At 39.5% G+C, this 23652-nt stretch overlaps 1 protein-coding gene and 1 non-coding gene across 2 annotated transcripts; one reads left to right on the top strand and one right to left on the bottom strand.

Annotated features, from left to right (window-relative positions):
- Window positions 1-1241: 1241 nt before the first annotated feature.
- Window positions 1242-23519, top strand: LOC131954264 (mucin-2). The gene is made up of 9 exons (XM_059317847.1): window positions 1242-1722; window positions 5646-7306; window positions 11356-11526; window positions 15266-15422; window positions 20079-20219; window positions 20562-20679; window positions 22052-22209; window positions 22570-22664; window positions 23297-23519. Exons 1-9 carry the CDS (start codon window positions 1464-1466, stop codon window positions 23450-23452), a joined length of 2916 nt encoding a protein of 971 aa, XP_059173830.1. The 5' UTR covers window positions 1242-1463; the 3' UTR covers window positions 23453-23519.
- Window positions 19230-19302, bottom strand: Trnar-ccg (transfer RNA arginine (anticodon CCG)). Its single transcript has one exon. It is a non-coding gene; the product is annotated as a tRNA-Arg (tRNA).
- Window positions 23520-23652: the final 133 nt, after the last annotated feature.

Consider the following 23652-nt stretch of genomic DNA (forward strand, 5'->3'; position numbering starts at 1 on the left):
TTTTTTACGACCTTGGCAAATAAGAACTTAAAAAAAAATTAAAAAAAAAACCAACAGTTTACATATTTACATGTATAAGGTCATGCTGACCCCGACTGGGTCATTTATAAAACGGCGGGCGGCAGCTGATTGTCTGCTAATGCAGTTTGATGGTTGTTTTTTTTTAAATCGTCTTCATTCTGGATTAAAGGTGTTTACAATTGAATCAGAACGCTTGAGTAGAACTACTTAAGTTTACATATGTGTAAGTGTGAGTAGATTATATGTAGGTGTGTGTAGATTATATGTACATGTGTGTAGATTATATGTACATGTGTTTATATTATATGTACATGTGTGTAGATTATATGTACATGCGTGTGGATTATATGTACATGTGTGTAGATTATATGTACAAGTGTGTAGATTATATGTACAAGTGTGTAGATTATGTGTACCTTTAGGTTTTTAGTACACGTTAACAAGTGTACATGTCTGTACATGCAATTATATTTGTCTGTTTCCGTATCAATGTGTACATGTATTTTCATGGACGAGCATGCGTGCACATTTGTGGAAGTTTATTTGTAAATATCAAGGTCAACGTCGGGTTTTAAAAAACAATGGATTTAAAATTCCAGATTTTAAAATGCGAGGTTTAAAAAACCCAGGTTTTTAAATATGAGGTTTTAAAATATGAGGTTTTAAAATATGAGGTTTTAAAAACACATGTTTTGAAAGATGAGGTTTTAAAAACCTAGGTTTTTAAATATGAGGTTTTAAAATATGAGGTTTTAAAAACCCCTTTTTTGAAAGATGAGGTTTTAAAACACTTTTTTTTAAATATGAGGTTTTAAAATCACAGGTTTCTAAAGATGAGGTTTTAAAATATGAGGTTTTAAAAACAGGTTTTGAAAGATTGGGTTTTAAATACACAGGTTTTAAAATATGAGGTTTTAAAATATGAGGTTTTAAAATATGAGGTTTCAAAAGATGAGGTTTCAAAAGATGATGTTTTAAAACCACTCCAAAACGTCACACCGCCACGTGACACACCGCCACGAACGTGAGCGACGTGACAGAGAGCGCGTACCTAGAACTCTCCAACCAGAAGGTTACATCAACTTTTTTTCCCCTGCGTACCACGTGAGCACTTCGTCTGCCCCCCCCCCCCCACACACTCCACCCCCTCACCCCCACACCCCAAATGTAAAGAGTTTCTGCTAGCTCATGAAAACAAGTTTTATTTTCCCCCTTCACAGTTCCAGACCAGCGCAGGTACCGTGAAGTGATACAAATCTCGGGCACACAATACAACATGCAGCGTTGTGTTTACACCTGCTGCGCTCAAAGAAACACTCGGCTGTTTCTTTCGTTACTGTTTCTTTCATTTTACAAGTGAATGATAATTTAAATATACAAAATATGTATCTGTTTTTCACAGTTATATGTTTATGAAAAAAATTTAAAATAAATTGCTCAATATGTTATTGTGGTGCTTTTCGTTATTTCTAATGTGCTGGTTTTGGACGGACCGGGCGGCTGGATATGTTGACGGCGATGTACGGTTGGTAGGCGGCAAGCGTCGTTATATAGGCACCGTCGTTATCATGCACGACGGTAAGTGGGGGACGGTATGTGACAGCCAATGGGATCTCAACGACGCCGTCGTGGTCTGTCGGCAGCTGGGATACACAACAGCTGTCAGGGCGGCGCTCAAGTCGGAGTTTGGATCTGGGAATCGTGAGTTTGTCTGTGTGTGTCTGTGTGTCTGTGTGTCTGTGTGTTTGTCTGTGTGTTTGTCTGTGTGTCTGTGTGTTTGTCCGTCTGTCTGTCTGACTGTCTGTCTGTCTGTCCGTCTGTCAGTCTGCCTGTCTGCCTGTCTGCCTGTCTGTCTGTCTGTCTGTCTGTCTGTCTGTCTGTCTGTCTGTCTGTCTGTCTGTCTGTCTGTCTGTCTGTCTGTCTGTCTGTCTGTCTGTCTGTCTGTCTGTCTGTCTGTCTGTCTGTCTGTCTGTCTGTCTGTCTGTCTGTCTGTCTGTCTGCCTTTCTGCCTTTCTGTCAGTCCGTCCGTCTGTCTGTCTGTCTGTCCGTCTGCCTCTTTCTGTCTCTCTCTGAGAACCGTAAGTTCATTAAGCTGTTTGTTTTCATTCTCACTTTGTTTCTCTCTTTTTCTGTCACCCCATTCCTTTGCCTCTCTTTGAGAAAGACGACAGTCGGAAGTTCTTGAAAGAACGTAGGATGGGGTTTGGTAAGTGATATTGGGTGGGGTTTGTGAAGTTATGTAGGGTGGGTTTTGTTATGTAGGGCGGGGTTTGTTATGTAGGGTGGGGTTTGTTATGTAGGCCGGGGTTTGTTGTGTAGGGTGGGGTTTGTTATGTAGGGTGGGGTTTGTTATCTAGGGTGGGGTTGATATGTTGGGTGGGGTTTGTTATGTAGGGTGGGGTTTGTTATGTAGGGTGGGGTTTGGTATGTAGGGTGGGTTTGTTATGTAGGGTGGGGTTTGGTATGTAGAGTGGATTTATTGTGTAGGGTGGGGTTTATTTAGAGATGTAGGGTGGGTTTGTTATGTAGGGTGGGGTTGTTATGTAGGGTGGGGTTTGGTATTTAGGGTGGGGTTTGTTATTTAGGGTGGGGTTTGTTTTGTACGGTGGGGTTTGTTATGTTGGTTGGGGTTCGTTGTGTAGGGTGGGGTTTGTTATGTTATGGTGGGGTTTATTGTGTAGGGTGGGGTTTGTTATGTTATGGTGGGGTTTATTGTGTAGGGTGGGGTTCGTTGTGTAGGGTGGGGTTTGTGATGTAAAGTGGGGTTTGTTGTGTAGGGTGGGATTTGTTATGTAGGGTGGGTTTGTTGTGTAGGGTGGGGTTCGTTGTGTAGGGTGGGGTTTGGTATGTAGGGTGAGTTTGTTGTGTAGAGTGGGATTTGTTAAGAGATGAAGTGAGGCGTCTGAGATCACCAACATCACAGAGAGTACACAGCCCACACAACACAACACACAACTACACACAACACAACTCACACAACACACACAACACAACACACATACAACACACACAGCCCACACAACTACACACACAACACACTCACACACACAACACACAGCCCACACAACACACACAGCCCACACAACACAACACACATACAACACACACAGCCCACACAACTACACACACAACACACTCACACACACAACACACAGCCCACACAACACACACAGCCCACACAACACAACACAACACACACATCACACACAGCCCACACAACTACACACACAACACAACACACAGCACACAGCTTCCCCTATACCTGGATTATCTTCACGTCTCAAGGGTCCACCTTACAGCCTCCCTCACATTTATCACCCCTCCCTCCCCCCTCACCCACACACACATATCCACTTCAAAGGAGCGTTTCACCTAAAATAGTTTTATTAATTTCGCTCACCTCAGAGAATTCATAGAGGTGTGATTAGGCCAGCGGTTATAAACGTTTGAGTGCTGTGACAATTAGACTAGACGTGACAACCATTTTGTAGGCTTGACAAGTAGGCGTGACAACCATTTTGTAGGTTTGACAAATAGTTGGTAGGCGTGACAACCATTTTGTAGGTTTGACAAATAGTTGGTAGGCGTGACAACCATTTTGTAGGTTTGACAAATAGTTGGTAGGCGTGACAACCATTTTGTAGGTTTGACAAATAGTTGGTAGGCGTGACAACCATTTTGTAGGCTTGACAAATAGTTGGTAGGCGTGACAACCATTTTGTAGGCTTGACAAATAGTTGGTAGGCGTGACAGCCACTTTGTAGGCTTGACAAATAGTTGGTAGGCGTGACAACCATTTTGTAGGCTTGACAAATAGTTGGTAGGCGTGACAACCATTTTGTAGGCTTGACGAATAGTTGGTAGGCGTGATAACCAGGAAGTCATCGATGACCGTACCAATAGACATTTTTGCCCTTGTTCATAGATACACGTTTTCCAATCTTCTTTTTATATTTGCACTTCCCCTGTGTTGATGCAAACACTACTAGATTGATGTAAACACTACTAGATTGATGTAAACACTGCTAGATTGATGTAAACACTACTAGATTGATGTAAACACTGCTAGATTGATGTAAACACTACTAGATTGATGTAAACACTGCTAGATTGATGTAAACACTACTAGATTGATGTAAACACTACTAGATTGATGTAAACACTGCTAGATTGATGTAAACACTACTAGATTGATGTAAACACTGCTAGATTGATGTAAACACTGCTAGATTGATGTAAACACTGCTACATTGAGAAGGCTTGAAATTGAAAACTTAATTTGCAATCAATCAACACGAAGATTTTTATTTGACCGTCGCTGTATAAATTTGTGTTCATGCAGGCCTAATTGGGACGACAAATAGAAATTTTGGATTCGTTCAGTTTTGTTTATTTTGTGCCATGAAAAAGTTGATTGCATTTTTCGTTCGAAGAATGAAGTTAAACATCTGAAGGAAAAAAATTGGGGGAATACAATCTTGACGTCTTTACATGAGAAAAATAATCAGAGGATGATTTAGATTGGTCAGATAATTGGTTATCTGTTGGTCAATAACGTCACGCTAATTACTTGAACGCGAGGGGTTTTTGTGTGCCATTAGTTTAGATACTTAAATGGGTGTGGGTAGGGTGGGTGGGAGGGGGGGGTGGCAGCCATGTTTTATTGCTCACCCCACTCCCCGTGACCCCCACAGAGCCCGTGCCTAACACTCACGAGGTAAAACCTGGAGCTGCGATAAAAATAAGACGTGACACACAGGTCAGGGCTTAACGTGACGTCAGCGGGGTTTTCCGATTCTGGCGAGTATGGAAGATATATCAATAAAAGCGTTAAAAGGTGGTCTAAATTTGTGTCAATATAAGCGTTAAAGAGTTGGCCTAAATTTGTGTCAATGAAATCGTTAAGAGTTGGTCTAAATTTGTGTCAATGAAAGCGTTAAGAGTTGGTCTAAATTTGTATCAATGAAAGCGTTAAGAGTTGGTCTAAATTTGTATCAATGAAAGCGTTAAGAGTTGGTCTAAATTTGTATCAATGAAAGCGTTAAGAGTTGGTCTAAATTTGTATCAATGAAAGCGTTAAGAGTTGGTCTAAATTTGTGTCAATGAAAGCGTTAGAGTTGGGCTACATTGGTATCAAGATTAAGATTAGTCCCGGAGCTCCCATAATACATCGTTAGCTGGTTTTTCTGTATCCAGTCTTGTCATGGCACTTGTTTGATATTAGTTATTGTTTAACACAAATCTAGTTCTGACACGGGGTATTCTTACACACACACATATATATACACACACACGCATATATACACGTCCACACTTACACATCATACACAAAATCAAACAATAATGCACACACGCACACACACACATTGTACATATAATCACACAATAACACACACACACACACACACACCCACACATCATACACATAGTTCATACCTGAATGCCGTTGGCCGGAATGGACAATGGCTCGAGTGAACGATAACTTTATTTGTATTAATTGGTAATTATGTTCAAAATTAATTAACAAGGTATTGGATGAAGATCTTTACACCCCCCTCCCCAACCTCCTAGACCCCCCCCCCCTCCATGCTACTGTCACTAACCTGAACAAATTCTCCCCACAGAACGCATGTGGCTGACGGACGTCCAGTGCTCCGGCAACGAGACGAGACTTGACGCATGCCAGTTTGTCGGATACGACAAGTACACGCGTCAGAAGAAGTGCCAGGGCAGCAAGCGGTCAGCCGGCGTCATCTGCAGCGCCGCCATCACGCTGACGCCGTCGGATGACTCCATGATCGTCTCGACTCCTGCCGACTCCAAAATTAAGAAGAAAAGATTCAGAGGAAAAAACAAATTAAAGAGTAACTCGATTATTCCCGACAACATGTTTTCTATACTTAAAACCTCGATAAAACCGCCGCGTACAAAAACAACAAAGTTGTATGATACAACAACATCCCAACCTACTAAGTCTATCAACATTCAACATCAGGGTATTCAACAAATTCGTAGGATACAACATGCAAAAACTGAAAGTGGGAGAGCGTTAACGAAAGATGAAACAAAACAAGCAGCTTCAGTAGCAAGTAAACAGTTGACTAGTGTAAAGAAATCTTTAAAACAGCAGTCGGCGAAAGATCAGGACTCAACAGCAGAGATAAAACCGCAATCAACATCAGCAACGAAACAGCCAACGACACAGCCGACATCAGCAACAACACAACCAACATCACCGGCTACCCAATCAACATCAGCAACCAAACAGCCAACATCTCCAACAACACAACCAACACAGCCGCCATCAGCAACCACTGTGCCAACCACGCAATCAACATCACATACCACACAGCCAACCGCACAATCAACATCACATACCACACCGCCAACCTCAGCTACAACACAATCAACATTAGCAACCACACAACCAACATCAGCAACCACAAAGCCAACCACAGAATCAACCTCGTCAACCCCACAGACAACATCAGCAACGACACAACCAACACCAGCAACCACACAACCAACACCAGCAACCACACAACCAACATCAGCAACCACACAACCAACATCAGCAACCACACAACCAACCACACAACCAACACCAGCAACCACACAACCAACATCACCAACCACACAACCAACATCAGCAACCACACAACCAAAATCAGCAACCACACAACCAACACCAGCAACCACACAACCAACATCAGCAATCCCACAACCAACCACACAACCAACACCAGCAACCACACAACCAACATCAGCAATCCCACAACCAACCACACAACCAACACCAGCAACCACACAACCAACATCAGCAACCACACAACCAACCACACAACCATCATCAACCACACAACCAACATCAGCAACCACACAACCATCATCAACCACACAACCAACACCATCAACCACACAACCAACCACACAACCAACATCATCAACCACACAACCAACCACACAACCAACATCATCAACCACACAACCAACCACACCACCAACATCACCAACCACCCAAACCCCACAAGAAACCCCATCAGAGGACACTATGGAGGACCGGTACAGCCTGCTCATGTCCCTAAACCAGGACCAGGTCGAGGACACAAACGACGAGGACAGTGTGGGGCGGGATGACTCCCCCGACTCCCCCACCCCCAGCGACGTGGACCTGAGCACCAACACGACAGGGGCGGGTCACGTGGCCCAGGGGTTGAGTGACGTCAAGAAACAGGAAACTGAGGCGGATAACAAGTCGGTGCTGTCGGATGAGCCGCAGGTTGAGGTGAGTTGTGGGGGTGTGGGGTGTGTGGGGGATAGGTGAGTTGTGGAGGTGTGGGGTGTGTGGGGGACAGGTTGAGGTGAGTTGTGGGGGTGTGGGGGACATGTGAGTTGTGGGGGTGTGGGGTGTGTGGGGGACAGGTTGAGGTGAGTTGTGGGGGTGTGGGGGTGGGGGTGTGGGGTGTGGGGGACAGGTTGAGGTGAGTTGTGGGGGTGGGGGTGTGGGACATGTGAGTTGTGGGGGTGTGGGGTGTGTGGAGGACAGGTTGAGGTGAGTTGTGGGGGACAGGTTGAGGTGAGTTGTGGGGGTGTGGGGGTGGGGGTGTGGGACATGTGAGTTGTGGGGGTGTGGGGTGTGTGGGGGACAGGTGAGTTGTGGGGGTGTGGGGGTGGGGGTGTGGGACATGTGAGTTGTGGGGTTGTGGGGTGTGGGGGTAAGGTTGAGGTGAGTTGTGGGGGTGTGGGGTGTGTGGGGGACAGGTTGAGGTGAGTTGTGGGGGTGTGGGGGTGGGGGTGTGGGACATGTGAGTTTTGGGGGTGTGGGGTGTGTGGGGGACATGTGAGTTGTGGGGGTGTGGGGGTGGGGGTGTGGGACATGTGAGTTGTGGGGGTGTGGGGTGTGGGGGACAGGTTGAGGTGAGTTGTGGGGGTGTGAGGGTGGGGGTGTGGGACATGTGAGTTGTGGGGGTGTGGGGGTGGGGGTGTGGGACATGTGAGTTGTGGGGGTGTGGGGTGTGTGGGGGACATGTGAGTTGTGGGGGTGTGGGGGACAGGTTGAGGTGCTGTGGGGGACAGGTTGAGGTGCTGTGGGGGACAGGTTGAGGTGCTGTGGGGGACAGGTTGAGGTGCTGTGAGGGTGTGTGGTGTGGGGGACAGGTGAGTTGTGGGGGTGTGGGGGACAGGTTGGGGTGAGTTGTGTGGGTGTGAGGTGAGTTGTGGGGGTGTGGGGGACAGGTGAGTTGTGTTGTGTGGGTGTGAGGTGACAGTTTGATGTGTTGTGGGGGTGTGGGAGACAGGAGGATAAAATGAGAAGTGTGTATGTGTAGGTGGTGGGGGTGGTGGGGGGGTTGGTGGGGATGACCGGATAACCCGCAGATAATTGCCTTCATATTTAGTGGTGTGTCGGGTAAAAAAAGCCAGAATATGTCTGAGAACCCTTTTGCCTTTATGAATTGTATTGCGTTATGATTATGTGTGACCCAACAAATGCAGAATATATGTGTATTTTTTATTGTCTCATTCAAAGCAGTTTAAAAAAAAATTATAATCTGGCAAAAGTGAGCACTAAGCCAATATTTAAATTAATTTTTTTTTTAGCTCGCGTTTAAATATTTTAATCCTTAAAAAATTATGAGAATGAAAAGCTCTTTGCAAACATTTTTTTAGACGTTTAATTAAACTATAACAGAACGGTGAGTAGTTTTTAACACAACCTCACTAACTTCATTAAAACATTACTCGCTGGTTGAACAATCCAATCCAATTTTAAAATTATATTTTTTATTTTGGCTTTTTTTTTCGGTTGGATTTTGGCCACAGGTTTTTCCCTGGTTTAAGGGATAAGGAAAAAAAATGTGAATATAAAATCTAGTTTAGCTTGCTGAGTTCTTCATTTGGATGTGTAAATAATCGGATGTTGTTTTAAGATGTGTTTTTTATACGCGTGCTATTTTATTCTTTTTACTATCGTGTTTGGGTTTTTCCGTTATCTTGAGCGTGGAAATGATTCTTAAAATAAATTTGTTCTCGTTGAAAAATATCGCTCAAGCCTCTGGTATTTGGGGTGTTTGTGATTATCAGTCACTAAATGTGATAGCTTTAATTAGATTAGGGGAGGGGGTGGAGGGGGATTTCTGATGTGATCGTGTCAACAAGATGTATTCATCGAATAATGCAAATAAGACAATAAAGGGAGATCATGTCGACTTATTTATGAGAGAGTTTTGTGTGTGTAATCAACACTTGTTTTACACCCCCCCCCCCCACACACGCATATCAAATACAGATCAGTGGTGGGTTGACTCGTGCTTGTATAGAGTTGAGAAACTCTATATATAGGTATATATATATATATATATATATATATATATATATATATATATATATATATATATATATATATATATATATATATATACTTATATATATATAGGCCCTATATATATATATATATATATATATATATATATATATGTATATATATATATACCTATATATAGAGTTGAGAAACTCTATATATAGGTATATATATATATATATATATATATATATATATATATATATATATATATATATATATATATATATATATATATATATACTTATATATATAGGCCCTATATATATATATATATATATATATATATATATATATATATATATATATATATATATATATATATATATATATATATAATTATACTGAGAGAGAGAGAGGTTTTTTATTGCTGTATTTAATGGTACATGCGTGACGTCAACGAGACATACAAACATGCAACCCCTGGGTCAAATAGTGCACAGAAAAAAAACATGTTTTTTTCCTCCAGAGAAAGTGCTGAGGTGTAAAATACAGGTAGTAACCAGATTAACACAGTTGTTGTTTTTTTTAAACGGAAGGGGCGGGGGGGGGGGGGGGTAGCGGATAACCAGGTAAAAACAAGCGACCTATTTACTGGAGAGTTTTGATGAACTGAGGTGCTGAGGGTTTCAACAACTTTGGCCTACTCCTGCTTTGATCTAGGCGGCTTTCTCTGCACTGAAGCGTAAAAACTCGGATCTCTTACAGCGGAACAAATCGGTCGAGTTCATCTCCATGCACTTGTACATAAAAAGTCGGATCAAATAAAACGAAATAAATAAAAGTGCATCATTGAGAAGGAAGAATCAAGTTTATAATATGTTGTTATTAAATTGCGAATTTGGTTTTATTTGTTCTTGGATGGACAATGGCTATGGAAGCAAATCAAAAATGAAAAGCAGGCTGACATCGGAGTCAATGGCCTATATAGCGCTTAACAAGTTGAAATGAATACTTTGTTGTATTGGAGAAAATCTCGTCCACATTACGATTAAGAACGAAGAAGAAGTATTATGTATGACATTATCTGTATTTTAAAATTCGTTTATAAATAAAGTTCTGCGTAAACAATTTTTTTGCTAAAAATATGAGGGAAATCTATCAGAGAAAAGTTAAAGAACATTTGGCGATTCCTCAAAACGAAACCTTTTTTTTCAACACCTTTAAAAGTATTCGCACAATTTTAAAACTTGAACTGGAAAAAAAAAACAACCCGAACCAAATCTAAAATAACTTTCGGAAAACGGCTTTACCTCTGTAAACTTATCAGATTACCTGGAACTATTGAGGTATTTCTTAAGTAGTTGAAGTTTTTATTTAAAAATAGAAAAGAAAAACAACAAGCAAGAAATAGGTGACATTTTACACTAGAAATCATGCAGGTAGTTGGGGTGTGTAAATAAACAGGCCATCGCACTCGTTCGTAACGTACACGCCCACATATATAAGTAAACTATACTTTTGTCGTCTGGTAGCATAAGTAAACTATACTTTTGTCTTTTAGTAGCATAAGTAAACTATATTGTATCGTCGTCTTACTTGCAACTAAGTAAACTATATTATGTTCACCCACGAACATATAATTAACGTTTACAATTTTCAACCACCAATTTATAAATAAAGTTATTTGCAACCACCTGTTTATAAGTAAACTATACTTTTTTTTAACCACCAACATATGAGTAAACTATACTATATTTAATTACTTGCTTATGAGTAAACTATACTATTTCCAACCACCTGTTTATGAGTAAACTATACTATTTTCAACCACCAATTTGTAAGTAATGTTTACCACTTTCAACCACCAAAATATATATGTAAACTATACTTTAAACCACTAGCTTATGAGTAAACTATATTTTTAACCACTAGCTTACGAGTAAACTATACTATGTTTAACCACCTGCTTATAAGTATAGTGTTGTCTCGAACTTGTATGACCTAATGATGTAACTGACATCTTCCAATCCCAGGTTTTGGAGGTCCGGATCAAAGGTGGACGTTACAAGTGGGAAGGTCATCTGCAGGTCCGGGCCAATGAAGGTCCCTGGGGTGCCGTGTGCAGCGACCACTGGACACTGAGGGAGACCATGGTAGCATGTAACCAGTTGGCGGAGTTCGGACAAGCCAAGATGGCGGTCTTGGTAAGTGGGGGGGGGGGGGGGTAGGCTAAGATAGCGGTAAGTTTGGAGGGGGGTAGGCTAAGATGGCGGTAAGTTGGGGAGGGGGGGTAGGCTAAGATAGCGGTAAGTGGGGTAGGTGTTCGAATTCCCTTAAGGGGTACATTCAGTCAACTCGTTCCCTGAAGTTATATTCTGTCGACGTATTCCCTAAGTGATATGTTGGTCACATGATCATTACCTGTTGGTCTGAACAATCAAAACATCAAACCAGGCTATGTAGATGTTTTAGGTATGACTGGTCATGACATTGACCCCCGCACTTTCAAGGTGAACATGATCATCTCTAGTTGTCTACTGTTTTAGTGCTGGGCCTTAATGTTCCATGGAATGTATCTGTCATCTTGTCACGGAAACTCATATCCCTTTCAGCAAAAGTTAAGGCGGTAAAGGGCAATCCCTTTCTCGCCAATTTAAATTCAGTATAACTTAGTTTAATTTTTCTATTTCTTCTTGCGTTATTCTGTCTCTATTTAATATACTGGCATTATTAACCTATTTCCATTACAATCTTCTTGTTATATCATGTCTCCATTAAAATATGCTAGCATCATCAATTCTATTACAATCTGCTTGCACTATGAAGCCGACGCTGATTTTTTTTTCTGTTGTTTATTTATCGTTAACGTTTGGCATTTCTACTTTTGGCGCACCTTTAAATAAAGAAAACACCAGTATCTAAAGAAAGTGTAGACAGCACACACAGAGCTGAGAAATTAATCATCCGAATCTCAAGAAAGTATAGATAGCACCCACAATTAATCATCCCACATTTGTATCAAGAAAATGTAGATAGCACCCACAATTAATCATCCCACCTGTATATCAAGAAAGTGTAGATAGCACCCACAATTAATCATCCCACCTGTATATCAAGAAAATGTAGATAGCACCCACAATTAATCATCCCACCTGTATATCAAGAAAGTGTAGATAGCACCCACAATTAATCATCCCACCTGTATATCAAGAAAGTGTAGATAGCACCCACAATTAATCATCCCACCTGTATATCAAGAAAGTGTAGATAGCACCCACAATTAATCACCCCACCTGTATATCAAGAAAGTGTAGATAGCACCCACAATTAATCACCCCACCTGTTTATCAAGAAAGTGTAGATAGCACCCACAATTAATCACCCCACCTGTATATCAAGAAAGTGTAGATAGCACCCACAATTAATCACCCCACCTGTTTATCAAGAAAGTGTAGATAGCACCCACAATTAATCACCCCACCTGTATATCAAGAAAGTGTAGATAGCACCCACAATTAATCACCCCACCTGTTTATCAAGAAAGTGTAGATAGCACCCACAATTAATCATCCCACCTGTATATCAAGAAAGTGTAGATAGCACCCACAATTAATCATCCCACATGTATATCAAGAAAGTGTAGATAGCACCCACAATTAATCATCCCACCTGTGTATCAAGAAAATATAGATAGCACCCACAATTAATCACCCCACCTGTATATCAAGAAAGTGTAGATAGCACCCACAATTAATCATCCCACCTGTATATCAAGAAAGTGTAGATAGCACCCACAATTAATCACCCCACCTGTATATCAAGAAAGTGTAGATAGCACCCACAATTAATCATCCCACCTGTATATCAAGAAAGTGTAGATAGCACCCACAATTAATCACCCCCACTTGTATATCAAGAAAGTGTAGATAGCACCCACAATTAATCACCCCACCTGTATATCAAGAAAGTGTAGATAGCACCCACAATTAATCATCCCACCTGTATATCAAGAAAGTGTAGATAGCACCCACAATTAATCACCCCACCTGTATATCAAGAAAGTGTAGATAGCACCCACAATTAATCACCCCACCTGTATATCAAGAAAGTGTAGATAGCACCCACAATTAATCATCCCACCTGTATATCAAGAAAGTGTAGATAGCACCCACAATTAATCACCCCACCTGTATATCAAGAAAGTGTAGATAGCACCCACAATTAATCATCCCACCTGTATATCAAGAAAGTGTAGATAGCACCCACAATTAATCACCCCCACTTGTATATCAAGAAAGTGTAGATAGCACCCACAATTAATCACCCCACCTGTATTTGTATATCAAGAAAGTGTAGATAGCACCCACAATTAATCATCCCACCGGAGTATAAAGAAAAGTAGATAGCACCCACAATTAATCACCCCTTGAGACGACCCCCCCCCCCGCCCCAGGCCGTGGTTACACCATCAAAACTTGAAGATATTGACACCAGCTCACTCGTTGAGTCAACGTGTTTTGTCTACGTTAGCACACAGGGAAAGAACTCTATTTGTTTTCATTCAGTGGCTGTTTATATCGGTGAGCGAAGGAATTTGAGTGTAAGGGGAGGTCATTCTTGAATTCACGAGTTGGTTTAATCATCTGTTTAATTGAGAAAAGAAAATAGAGAATCAAAGTTAGTTTATGATTTTTTTACCCATTCATACTATATTTACTGTTTGAAATTTTTTTTTTCAATAAACGTTAACGGTCAGATCACTTCAAATGGGGAAGGGTGGTAGTGGGAGGGGATGGAATGGGGTTCGGGGGTCCAAAGTGGGTACATAGATACCTCAAACTAATTAACATCCACGCCAATTTTTAAAAATAAAAATCAACCAAGTACTAAACTGACCAAAAAAGTACCAAATATACCAACAAAAAAATAACATATTGAACAGCATAGTACCACATTGACCAACAAAGTAACAATTTAAAGTACCAAACTGACCAACAAGTTAATTACTTGACCAACAAAGTACCCACTTGACCAAGAAAATACCCACTTGACCAACAAAGTTTGACCAACAAAGTACCCACTTGACCAACAAAGTACCCACTTGTCCAACAAAGTTCCCACTAGAGTAGACCAACAAAGTACCCACTTAAGCAAGAAAATATCCACTTGACCAACAAAGTTTGACCAACAAAGTACCCACTTGTCCAACAAAGTACCCACTTGACCAACAAAGTTTGACCAACAAAGTACCCACTTGTCCAACAAAGTACCCACTTGACCAACAAAGTTTGACCAACAAAGTACCCACTTGTCCAACAAAGTACCCACTTGACCAACAAAGTTTGACCAACAAAGTACCCACTTGACCAACAAAGTTTGACCAACAAAGTACCCACTTGACCAACAAAGTTTGACCAACAAAGTACCCACTTGACCAACAAAGTTTGACCAACAAAGTACCCACTTGACCAACAAAGTTTGACCAACAAAGTACCCACTTGACCAACAAAGTTTGACCAACAAAGTACCCACTTGACCAACAAAGTTTGACCAACAAAGTACCCACTTGACCAACAAAGTTTGACCAACAAAGTACCCACTTGACCAACAAAGTTTGACCAACAAAGTACCCACTTGTCTAACAAAGTACCCACTTGACCAACAAAGTTTGACCAACAAAGTACCCACTTGTCCAACAAAGTACCCACTTGACCAACAAAGTTTGACCAACAAAGTACCCACTTGACCAACAAAGTTTGACCAACAAAGTACCCACTTGACCAACAAAGTTTGACCAACAAAGTACCCACTTGACCAACAAAGTTTGACCAACAAAGTACCCACTTGACCAACAAAGTACCCACTTGACCAACAAAGTTTGACCAACAAAGTACCCACTTGACCAACAAAGTTTGACCAACAAAGTACCCACTGTACCCACAGGCCAGCTACTATGGCGGCACGGAGCTACCCAAACTCTACTACAGGATCAAATGTGTGGGCCGTGAGAAGAACTTGTCCCAGTGTAATCTCACGAGAACAGACGAGAAACACACGTGCAGCCAGAGACAGAGGGTGGCGGGAGTCGTCTGCTCAAATCGTAAGTTTAGCTTTTGAAAAAACTGTCATCAGTCGTCTGCTAAAATCTAACTTAAGTTTATGAAAAAACTGTCACCGGAATTTAAATTAAAGATAACCACAAAATTTGTCAAAAAATGGTGAGCTAAATACCCAAAAAACAGAATAAAAACAAAAGGTCCTAGATGGGAGTGGAGTTTAGACATGTTGTGTCTCAATCTGAATCTATGCTAGTTTTCTTCTCCAGTCAGGGTTAATTAGGTTAATAAGAATATTCAGAACAATTTGGTTTTGCTCTAATAACGGATCTCTGTTGTACATAGACGTCTGTGTACTCATAAGTGGTGAGACATGCTCAGACATCTGTGTACTCATGATTGTATATAAATACCATGCGTATTGTCTAGCTTCGCTTAGGTTTTCAAAAGACATTAGAGAATTTCTAAGATTAATGAATTAGTTTTTTTTTTATTAATTAATTAGTGATTGGCTTTTTAATACGGAGTTTTTTTTTAATACGGAGTGCTTTAAAATTGAACGGCGATAAGATCAAAGCAAATATTAACGAGATATTCGCAAACTTATTACCCGTAAGGTGTTTAAAACTGCAAAGCCTTTCTTAATAGTATATCTCAAATATTATATTGATTTACTTTTTACAATTTAATTACAATACATAAAATAATTTATAACAACACTCTTATTTAAACAAATGCTATGCTTTGCCATTTTCTGTATATGTTTAAAAAAGTATAAGAATAATTTTAAAAATAACTAGTTTAGAAAGTTACCTCCCTTGTACATAGACCAAATGACGTAGTCTTTACTTTTTGTCACAAAAAAAATTGCTATGCTTATATAAGAAAATACGGTCAGTTGAGGTCAGTTTTGACCCCTGTTTTTGGAATTTTTTGCCAACCGGCGGTGGCCCTGTGATCTATTGCCCCAAGGCAAGAGCCTGCCAAATTTAAAGCGACTGCGGTGCCGGGAAGTGCCCAATCGGGCACCTGACCACTTTGCTTTATAAATTTATATGTTACGATCAAAGCCCGAAGTGCGGCCAAAGCGCGGATTGGCCGGCCACGCATTGGCCGGCTCTCTCGGCCAAAGCCCGAAGAACTTAACATTAAGATCGTATTTCGTACATTGGCCGACCAATGCGCGCACTGGCCGGGACGTACTGGCCAAAGTCCGAAGCGCTTAAACTTGACAGCGTATTTTGTACATTGGCCGGCCAATGCGCGCACTGGCCGGGATGTCCTGGCCAATGTTCTATCTAGACTAAGTTGTGATCGCGTTTTCATTATTCTGGGTGCGGTTTCATTGTGAGTAACGTATTGTTTAGCTCTTGTTTGTATAGCATTCTATATGCAAGGCGACATGGATCAAAAGGGCCGTTAGACCATGAGACAGACATAGCAGATGGCTGTCAAAAGAAAAAAAATGTAAATCCATGTTAGTTTCCATATATGAGCTACAACTGTATGTGACAGCCTCCTCCATGATGACAATCATCAAAGAACAAAATCAAAGACAGTTGGCGTCACCGACCACGTGACCACGTTCAAAAGTTTTTGCCGCGTTTCTTGTAAGTTGAACAATAGTGTTCAAGCGACTTGAGACGGCGTGGGCGTCAGAAACCAGATCTTAAGAACATTGAACAAGAAATGGAGGTTGCCATATATGCAACGACTTCCTCAGCTAAGACATCTGCTGCCGTGGTGGAACGTCCAGACCAGTTGCGTGACAATAATGTGGCCAACAGATTCTGTATAGTTTGTGAAAAACATTGTAGTGCAGCCCATTCTTGTGGATCCTGTGGCAATGATGTCCAGATTGTCCATGCTATGTGTGGAATACCCAATGAAGCAAACGAAGGGCACGGAGGAAATATTACCTGCAGATTATGTCACAACAAACAAAACATCATGGAACACAGGTCAGCAGCTCATACTACCTTGCAAACTCAAGGTGCTAACATGCTTAAAACATCAAATACAAAATTTAAAGATGCTGATGTGGGTCACAAAGTACGCATCCGTGTTCCAGATGTTGACAGAGGTCACGGTGATCCCCGAAGACGAAGCTCTCAACTCTCGTTAACCCATTGCACCCCCCTTCCCCCGCCCACCGCATGTTTACTTTCATCAAGCCGTGGTTGTAAGAAGGGAGATAACAGCGACACTTGGTCGCTTAATGACGTGAAATCTAATTTGGAATGACTAATGAAACTGTGGGGTCTAGTGGTTACAGCAGGTCGATTAAATCCTCGTTTTCATTTACTGGGGCACATTGGCACAGTCACAATCACATTAGTGACACACTGGCTAAATCACAATCACATTAGTGACACACTGGCTAAATCACAATCACATTAGTGACACACTGGCTAAATTACAATCACTTTAATCGTGACACATTAACATAATCACTTTAGTGATAACTTTACATAATCATATAGACTGATATAGATTTTATAATTATATTTCTTTCGGACGTGCATTAACATTCACTATCAATTGTTACACCTTATCAAATTAGAAACTTAAAAACATGCGTTAATTAATTAATTAATTAATTAATTTTATGTCAGGAGTAGTATGATGGGGAATTTCGCTTTCGAACACGTCTAATTAAATTTGAATTACTGAATACATATTAAACAAAGTTTCCACGCGTCAACCAATCAAATAAGACTAATGGGTCATTATTTAAACATGAGTCAAATAATAATTCTAAAATTTATGTTCGATAACTACTTGAAAAAACAGTCTTATACGCATTGGAAAAATGTATTTAAATCAAATCAACACATACATATTTATTCTTTCTTTTGTTATGATTTTCTCTGTTATGCAACGATCATATATGGTTATTATGTTATCGTTCTTGGTTCGTTTTAATTTATATTAGGGAAGTAATTAATTAAAGATTTTGAACTACCATAACATATATTTTTGTACCCATGATCGTTACCATAACATTGATACGATCATCGGTACAAAAATATATGTTGTCTTCATTGGTGCATTTTAATCGTAATGGAAAGGAACTGTAACAAATAATACTACTTTAACAATGCAACATGTTTAAGTAAATTAAACAATGGTACACTACATTATTTTATTAAATGTTGAATGCTAAAATTGTGTAGATTACGTAGGCTAATATAGGTTGCTGTAGGCCTATATTTAAAAAAGTATATATATATATATATTTTGGCAATTTTCGCGTCTCCTCTAAAAGTCAGTGGTCCTCACCCCCACGAAGACAAAATGACATGCATGTTTGATTTAAAGCAGCTCATCCAAAGTTTTATGTTGTGACAATTACTTTTGTTACTTTCTAACCGTTAACGTGAACGTATTTTTGAATGAAAATACCAAGGGCATACATTTTTAAATAAATAAAAAAAAGTTAATCTACACCATGAAAATTACATAACACAACATCGTGTTTAGTCTAATCCTTCTATAACAAACTCATAAATATTAATCTACACCATGAAAATTACATAACATAACATCATGTTTAGTCTAATCCTTCTATAACAAACTCATAAATATTAATCTACACCATGAAAATTACATAACACAACATCATGTTTAGTCTAATCCTTCTATAACAAACTGCAAACATTCCCAATCACCGATAGTACCGGCAATATAAACTTGTCTTGTGCATGCAAGAGTAAAAAAATTCTACGGAAATTTCATAACAAAGTTACAGTAAATAAATATAATTGAAATCGTTAGCTTTTAAAAAAAAAAAAAAAACGATTTAGGAATTGCAAATAAAAATCTATGATACACAGCGATAAAATAACATTCGACTCTGATGGGACTCGAACCCACAATCTTCGGCTCCGGAGGCCGACGCCTTATCCATTAGGCCACAGAGTCATTGCAATATAGGTCACGGTTTTATTTTATAAATGCAAAGCATTCTAAACAAGCAAGGGAAATAATTCAGTTTGGTAAATCGTTTTTTCTTAGCAAAGTAAAATTATTTAAATTATTTAGGCCTAGCCTATTTAAAACATAGTTTAAATCATTTTTATTTTTATAAAATGTTTTGCGTATGATTATGATTGATAAGCCGGATCTGAATATTAATATTTTGAAAGAATTTGAAATTGTCGCTAAATCGAGACCTAGATTAAAATTAGAATCTGTCGGCCAATAAACAAAATCTTCTACGTTATCCGATGATAAAAAAACGTAAAGATCTATTTTGTAGGATCTAGATATCTAGATCTAGATCTAGATTCTAGATCTAGATCTAGTCTGGTGATCTCGAGATTCAGATCCAAATCCATTAATAATTATTGTAATATCATGCTGTGACAATGAGTTGCTAATCAGTATCATTTAAAGAACAATAATTATTATTTAGGGGCCTACTGTTAATAATTAATGATTTAGGCAATATGATAATTTACAACGAGTTTCTGTCGTGAAAAAAAAAACACAAAAAAAAAATCAACAACCCCATCTTTATCATACAGCAAAGTTGAACTGGCCAGTGCAGGGTAGTAGTGGGAATAGTGCATCCACATAATTTATAAACCTCACAGTTATATTTATTTTACTCCAAAGTTAACGTACAATTAAAAAAATGTAATTTAATCAATTCTACGACCACGACACAACCGCCTAGACCCACACATCCATTTCAGATCTACCCGACCTGGTGCCGAACCTCAATGCTATAGAAACATCCATCCGTCTCCAGGACCAGGCCCTCTACTACCTCACCTGCTCAATGGAGGAAAACTGTCTGTCTAGTTCGGCTTATTTAATTCAGAGTACAAGCACAAGTGAGTTTTGTGAAGCACAGTATCCACTAAACCTACAAGAGATGTCAAAACTTTTTAAAAAGTGGGAGGGGGGGGGGGGGGGGGGTATAGATCAGACGGTGTAAAAGGTCGACTTTGTATCACATCAAAACCTTAAGAGGGTGCCAAGGGGGAAAGGTCGTAGAAGTGGGATATATATATATATATATATATATATATATATATATATATATATATATATATATATATATATATATATATATATACATATATATAGGAATATACATTGGGGATTGGGGTTGTATATTTTGTTATGACCTTTTGAATAACTGAATAACTTGAAAAAGGAATCCTCTTTGACAGCCTGGAGAAACAGCGTGAGGCGTCTGATGCGGTTTTCCACTGTGGTACACAACAGAGGGAATGAAGATTTTAGACCGTCTTTACCCAGGGGACAGTGGCAATGGCATTCTTGTCATAGGTAAGTTAGACCGTCTTTACCCAGGCGGGGGGGGGGGGGGGGGGAGTGGCAATGGCATTCTTGTCATAGGTAAGTTAGACCGTCTTTACCCAGGCGGGGGGGGGGGGGCAGGGGGCAGTGGCAATGGCATTCTTGTCATAGGTAAGTTAGACCTTCTCTACCCGGGGGGGGGGGGGGGGCAGTGGCAATGGCATTCTTGTCATAGGTAAGTTAGACCTTCTCTACCCGGGGGGGGGGGGGCAGTGGCAATGGCATTCTTGTCTTAGGTAAGTTAGACCGTCTTTACCCAGGGGGCAGTGGCAATGGCATTCTTGTCTTAGGTAAGTTAGACCGTCTTTACCCAGGGGGCAGTGGCAATGGCATTCTTGTCATAGGTAAATTAGACCTTCTCTATCCGGGGGGGGGGGGGCAGTGGCAACGACATTCTTGTCATAGGTAAGTTAGACCGTCTCTACCCAGGGGTCATTGTCTCACTCACACTCACCAGTGGTAGGGGTAATTCGGACTTAACTGGCGATGTGTTACGAGAGGTGGGGGAGGTTCCACATAGTATGTCCAAGTACATGCGTGTGCATTGTAAAACGTCATAATGTTAGCAACTGAACGAGTAACCTTAGTGTTTTCATGTTACATTACGATATTTTTACACATCATATCGTGTATCTTTTAACCCTAGAGCTCCATCGTGTTTGATGCAGGTCATTAAAATATCATGTACAATTCCAAACATAAAATATCATGTACAATTCCAAACATAATATATCATGTACAATTTCAAACATAAAATATCATGTACAATTCCAAACATAAAATATCATTTACAATTCCAAACATAAAATATCATGTATCTGAACAGTATCTGACAATTCTATCACCTGTATCGAATGTTCCAGATATTAAAATATCATGTATCTGACAATTTTATCACCTGTATCGAATGTTCTAGACATTAAAATATCATGTATCTGACAATTCTATCACCTGTATCGAATGTTCTAGACATTAAAATATCATGTATCTGACAATTCTATCACCTGTATCGAATGTTCCAGACATTAAAATATCATGTGTCTGACAAATTCTATCACCTGTATCGAATGTTCCAGACATTAAAATATAATGTATCTGACAATTCTATCACCTGTATCGAATGTTCTAGACATTAAAATATCATGTATCTGACAATTCTATCACCTGTATCGAATGTTCCAGACATTAAAATATCATGTATCTGACAATTCTATCACCTGTATCGAATGTTCCAGACATTAAAATATCATGTGTCTGACAAATTCTATCACCTGTATCGAATGTTGCAGACATTAAAATATCATGTATCCAACAATTCTAACACCTGTATCGAATGTTCCAGACACTACCACAGCATGGAGGTGTTTGCCCACTACGACATCATGGACAGCAACGGCGTGAGGCTTGCTGAGGGGAGTAAAGCCAGTTTTTGTCTGGAAGATTCGGCCTGCGACAGGGGGGTCTTCCCCAAGTTTAACTGCAAGGGATTTGCTGACCAGGGTATGTAGTCAGACATGTTTGTTTACACAAGCAAGAAATATATCTTAGGATTTGTTTGATTCTTTTCGATTAAGATTACACTGGCAAATATATTTTACCACGTCAACAAATTAATATGAGAAAATCAGTTTAAATTGACTAGTTTACAGTTTTCAAGCTTATTTTATCAGATTACACAAGATTATCTAATTATATTGTTCAAATCTTACATCTTGAAAGTTAAATTCAAATTAATAATTAAAGAGATGTCGTCTTCTCTCACCCCAACCTTTTCACACGCAGTTGTAAACACAACACAAGAACGATAATCGGAGAATTTAATTTTTTTATTACTTCCCTCTATTCCTTATTAATCCACAGGTCTATCTGTAAATTGCTCGGATAACTACATGTTTGATATAGACTGCCAGTGGATTGATATTACAGATATCAAACCTGGATATTACACATTTTTAGTAAGCTTACATTTATTGTTTTATTGAATTGAGAATCAAATCTTTAGTTAACAGTTTTATTAAAGTATTTGACTGTGATAAAATAATAAAACTCAGGCTATACTGTTTGTAGCAGATGAAAATTAACCCTAGTCTGTTGCAAATGGAAGTTAACCCCATACTGTCTGTTGCAGAAGGAAATTAACACTGTACTGTTTTTACTAATACAAGTTAACCTTATACTGTCTGTTTCAGATGGATATTAACCCTATACTGTCTGTTGCAAATGGAAGTTAACCATATTGTTTATTGAAAACAGAAATTAACCCTATACTGTGTGTTGCAAATGGAAATTAACCCTGTACTGTTTCTACAAATACAACTTAACCCTATACTGTCTGTTTCAGATGGAAGTTAACCCTATACCGTCTGTTTCAGATGGAAGTTAACCCTATACTGTGTGTTGCAAATGGAAATTAACCCTGTACTGTTTCTACAAATACAACTTAACCCTATACCGTCTGTTTCAGATGGAAGTTAACCCTATACTGTGTGTTGCAAATGGAAATTAACCTTGTACTGTTTCTACAAATACAACTTAACCCTATACCGTCTGTTTCAGATGGAAGTTAACCCTATACTGTCTGTTTCAGATGGAAGTTAACCCTGATATGCTGGTTGCTGAGAGTAATTTTGACAACAATGTTGTCAGCTGTGAGATGTACTACAACGGATTTTTAGCTACTTTAAGGAATTGTCGACACCAGAGCTTGCTGGACTATAGGCGGCCTCTAAAACCTTCCGACTGATAGGCGCTAGAATGTTTATATTTAGTCTAATTATGTCTTTTTAATAATTAAAAAGCAGCTTTATAGTATAATACTTGCATTGTTGTGGTGTTAACTTATTATCAGAACATAAACATAATACCAAACTAAATTGAGAAATATTATTTTACTAATTTCAGGCACCTACTTTATACAGTATGATCATATTTTTAGAAAATACA

The sequence above is a fragment of the Physella acuta genome, unplaced genomic scaffold (assembly GCF_028476545.2).
Source record: "Physella acuta isolate Inbredline_101_S28 unplaced genomic scaffold, ASM2847654v3 ptg000078l, whole genome shotgun sequence".
Classification (NCBI taxonomy): domain Eukaryota; kingdom Metazoa; phylum Mollusca; class Gastropoda; family Physidae; genus Physella; species Physella acuta.

Coding starts and splice junctions, on each gene's coding strand:
- LOC131954264 (XM_059317847.1), top strand. CDS start 1,464: ATGTTATTGTGGTGCTTTTCGTTATTTCTAATGTGCTGGTTTTGGACG. Junction 7,307..11,355: donor CGGATGAGCCGCAGGTTGAG/GTGAGTTGTGGG, acceptor TTCCAATCCCAG/GTTTTGGAGGTCCGGATCAA. Junction 22,665..23,296: donor CTGGATATTACACATTTTTA/GTAAGCTTACAT, acceptor TGTCTGTTTCAG/ATGGAAGTTAACCCTGATAT.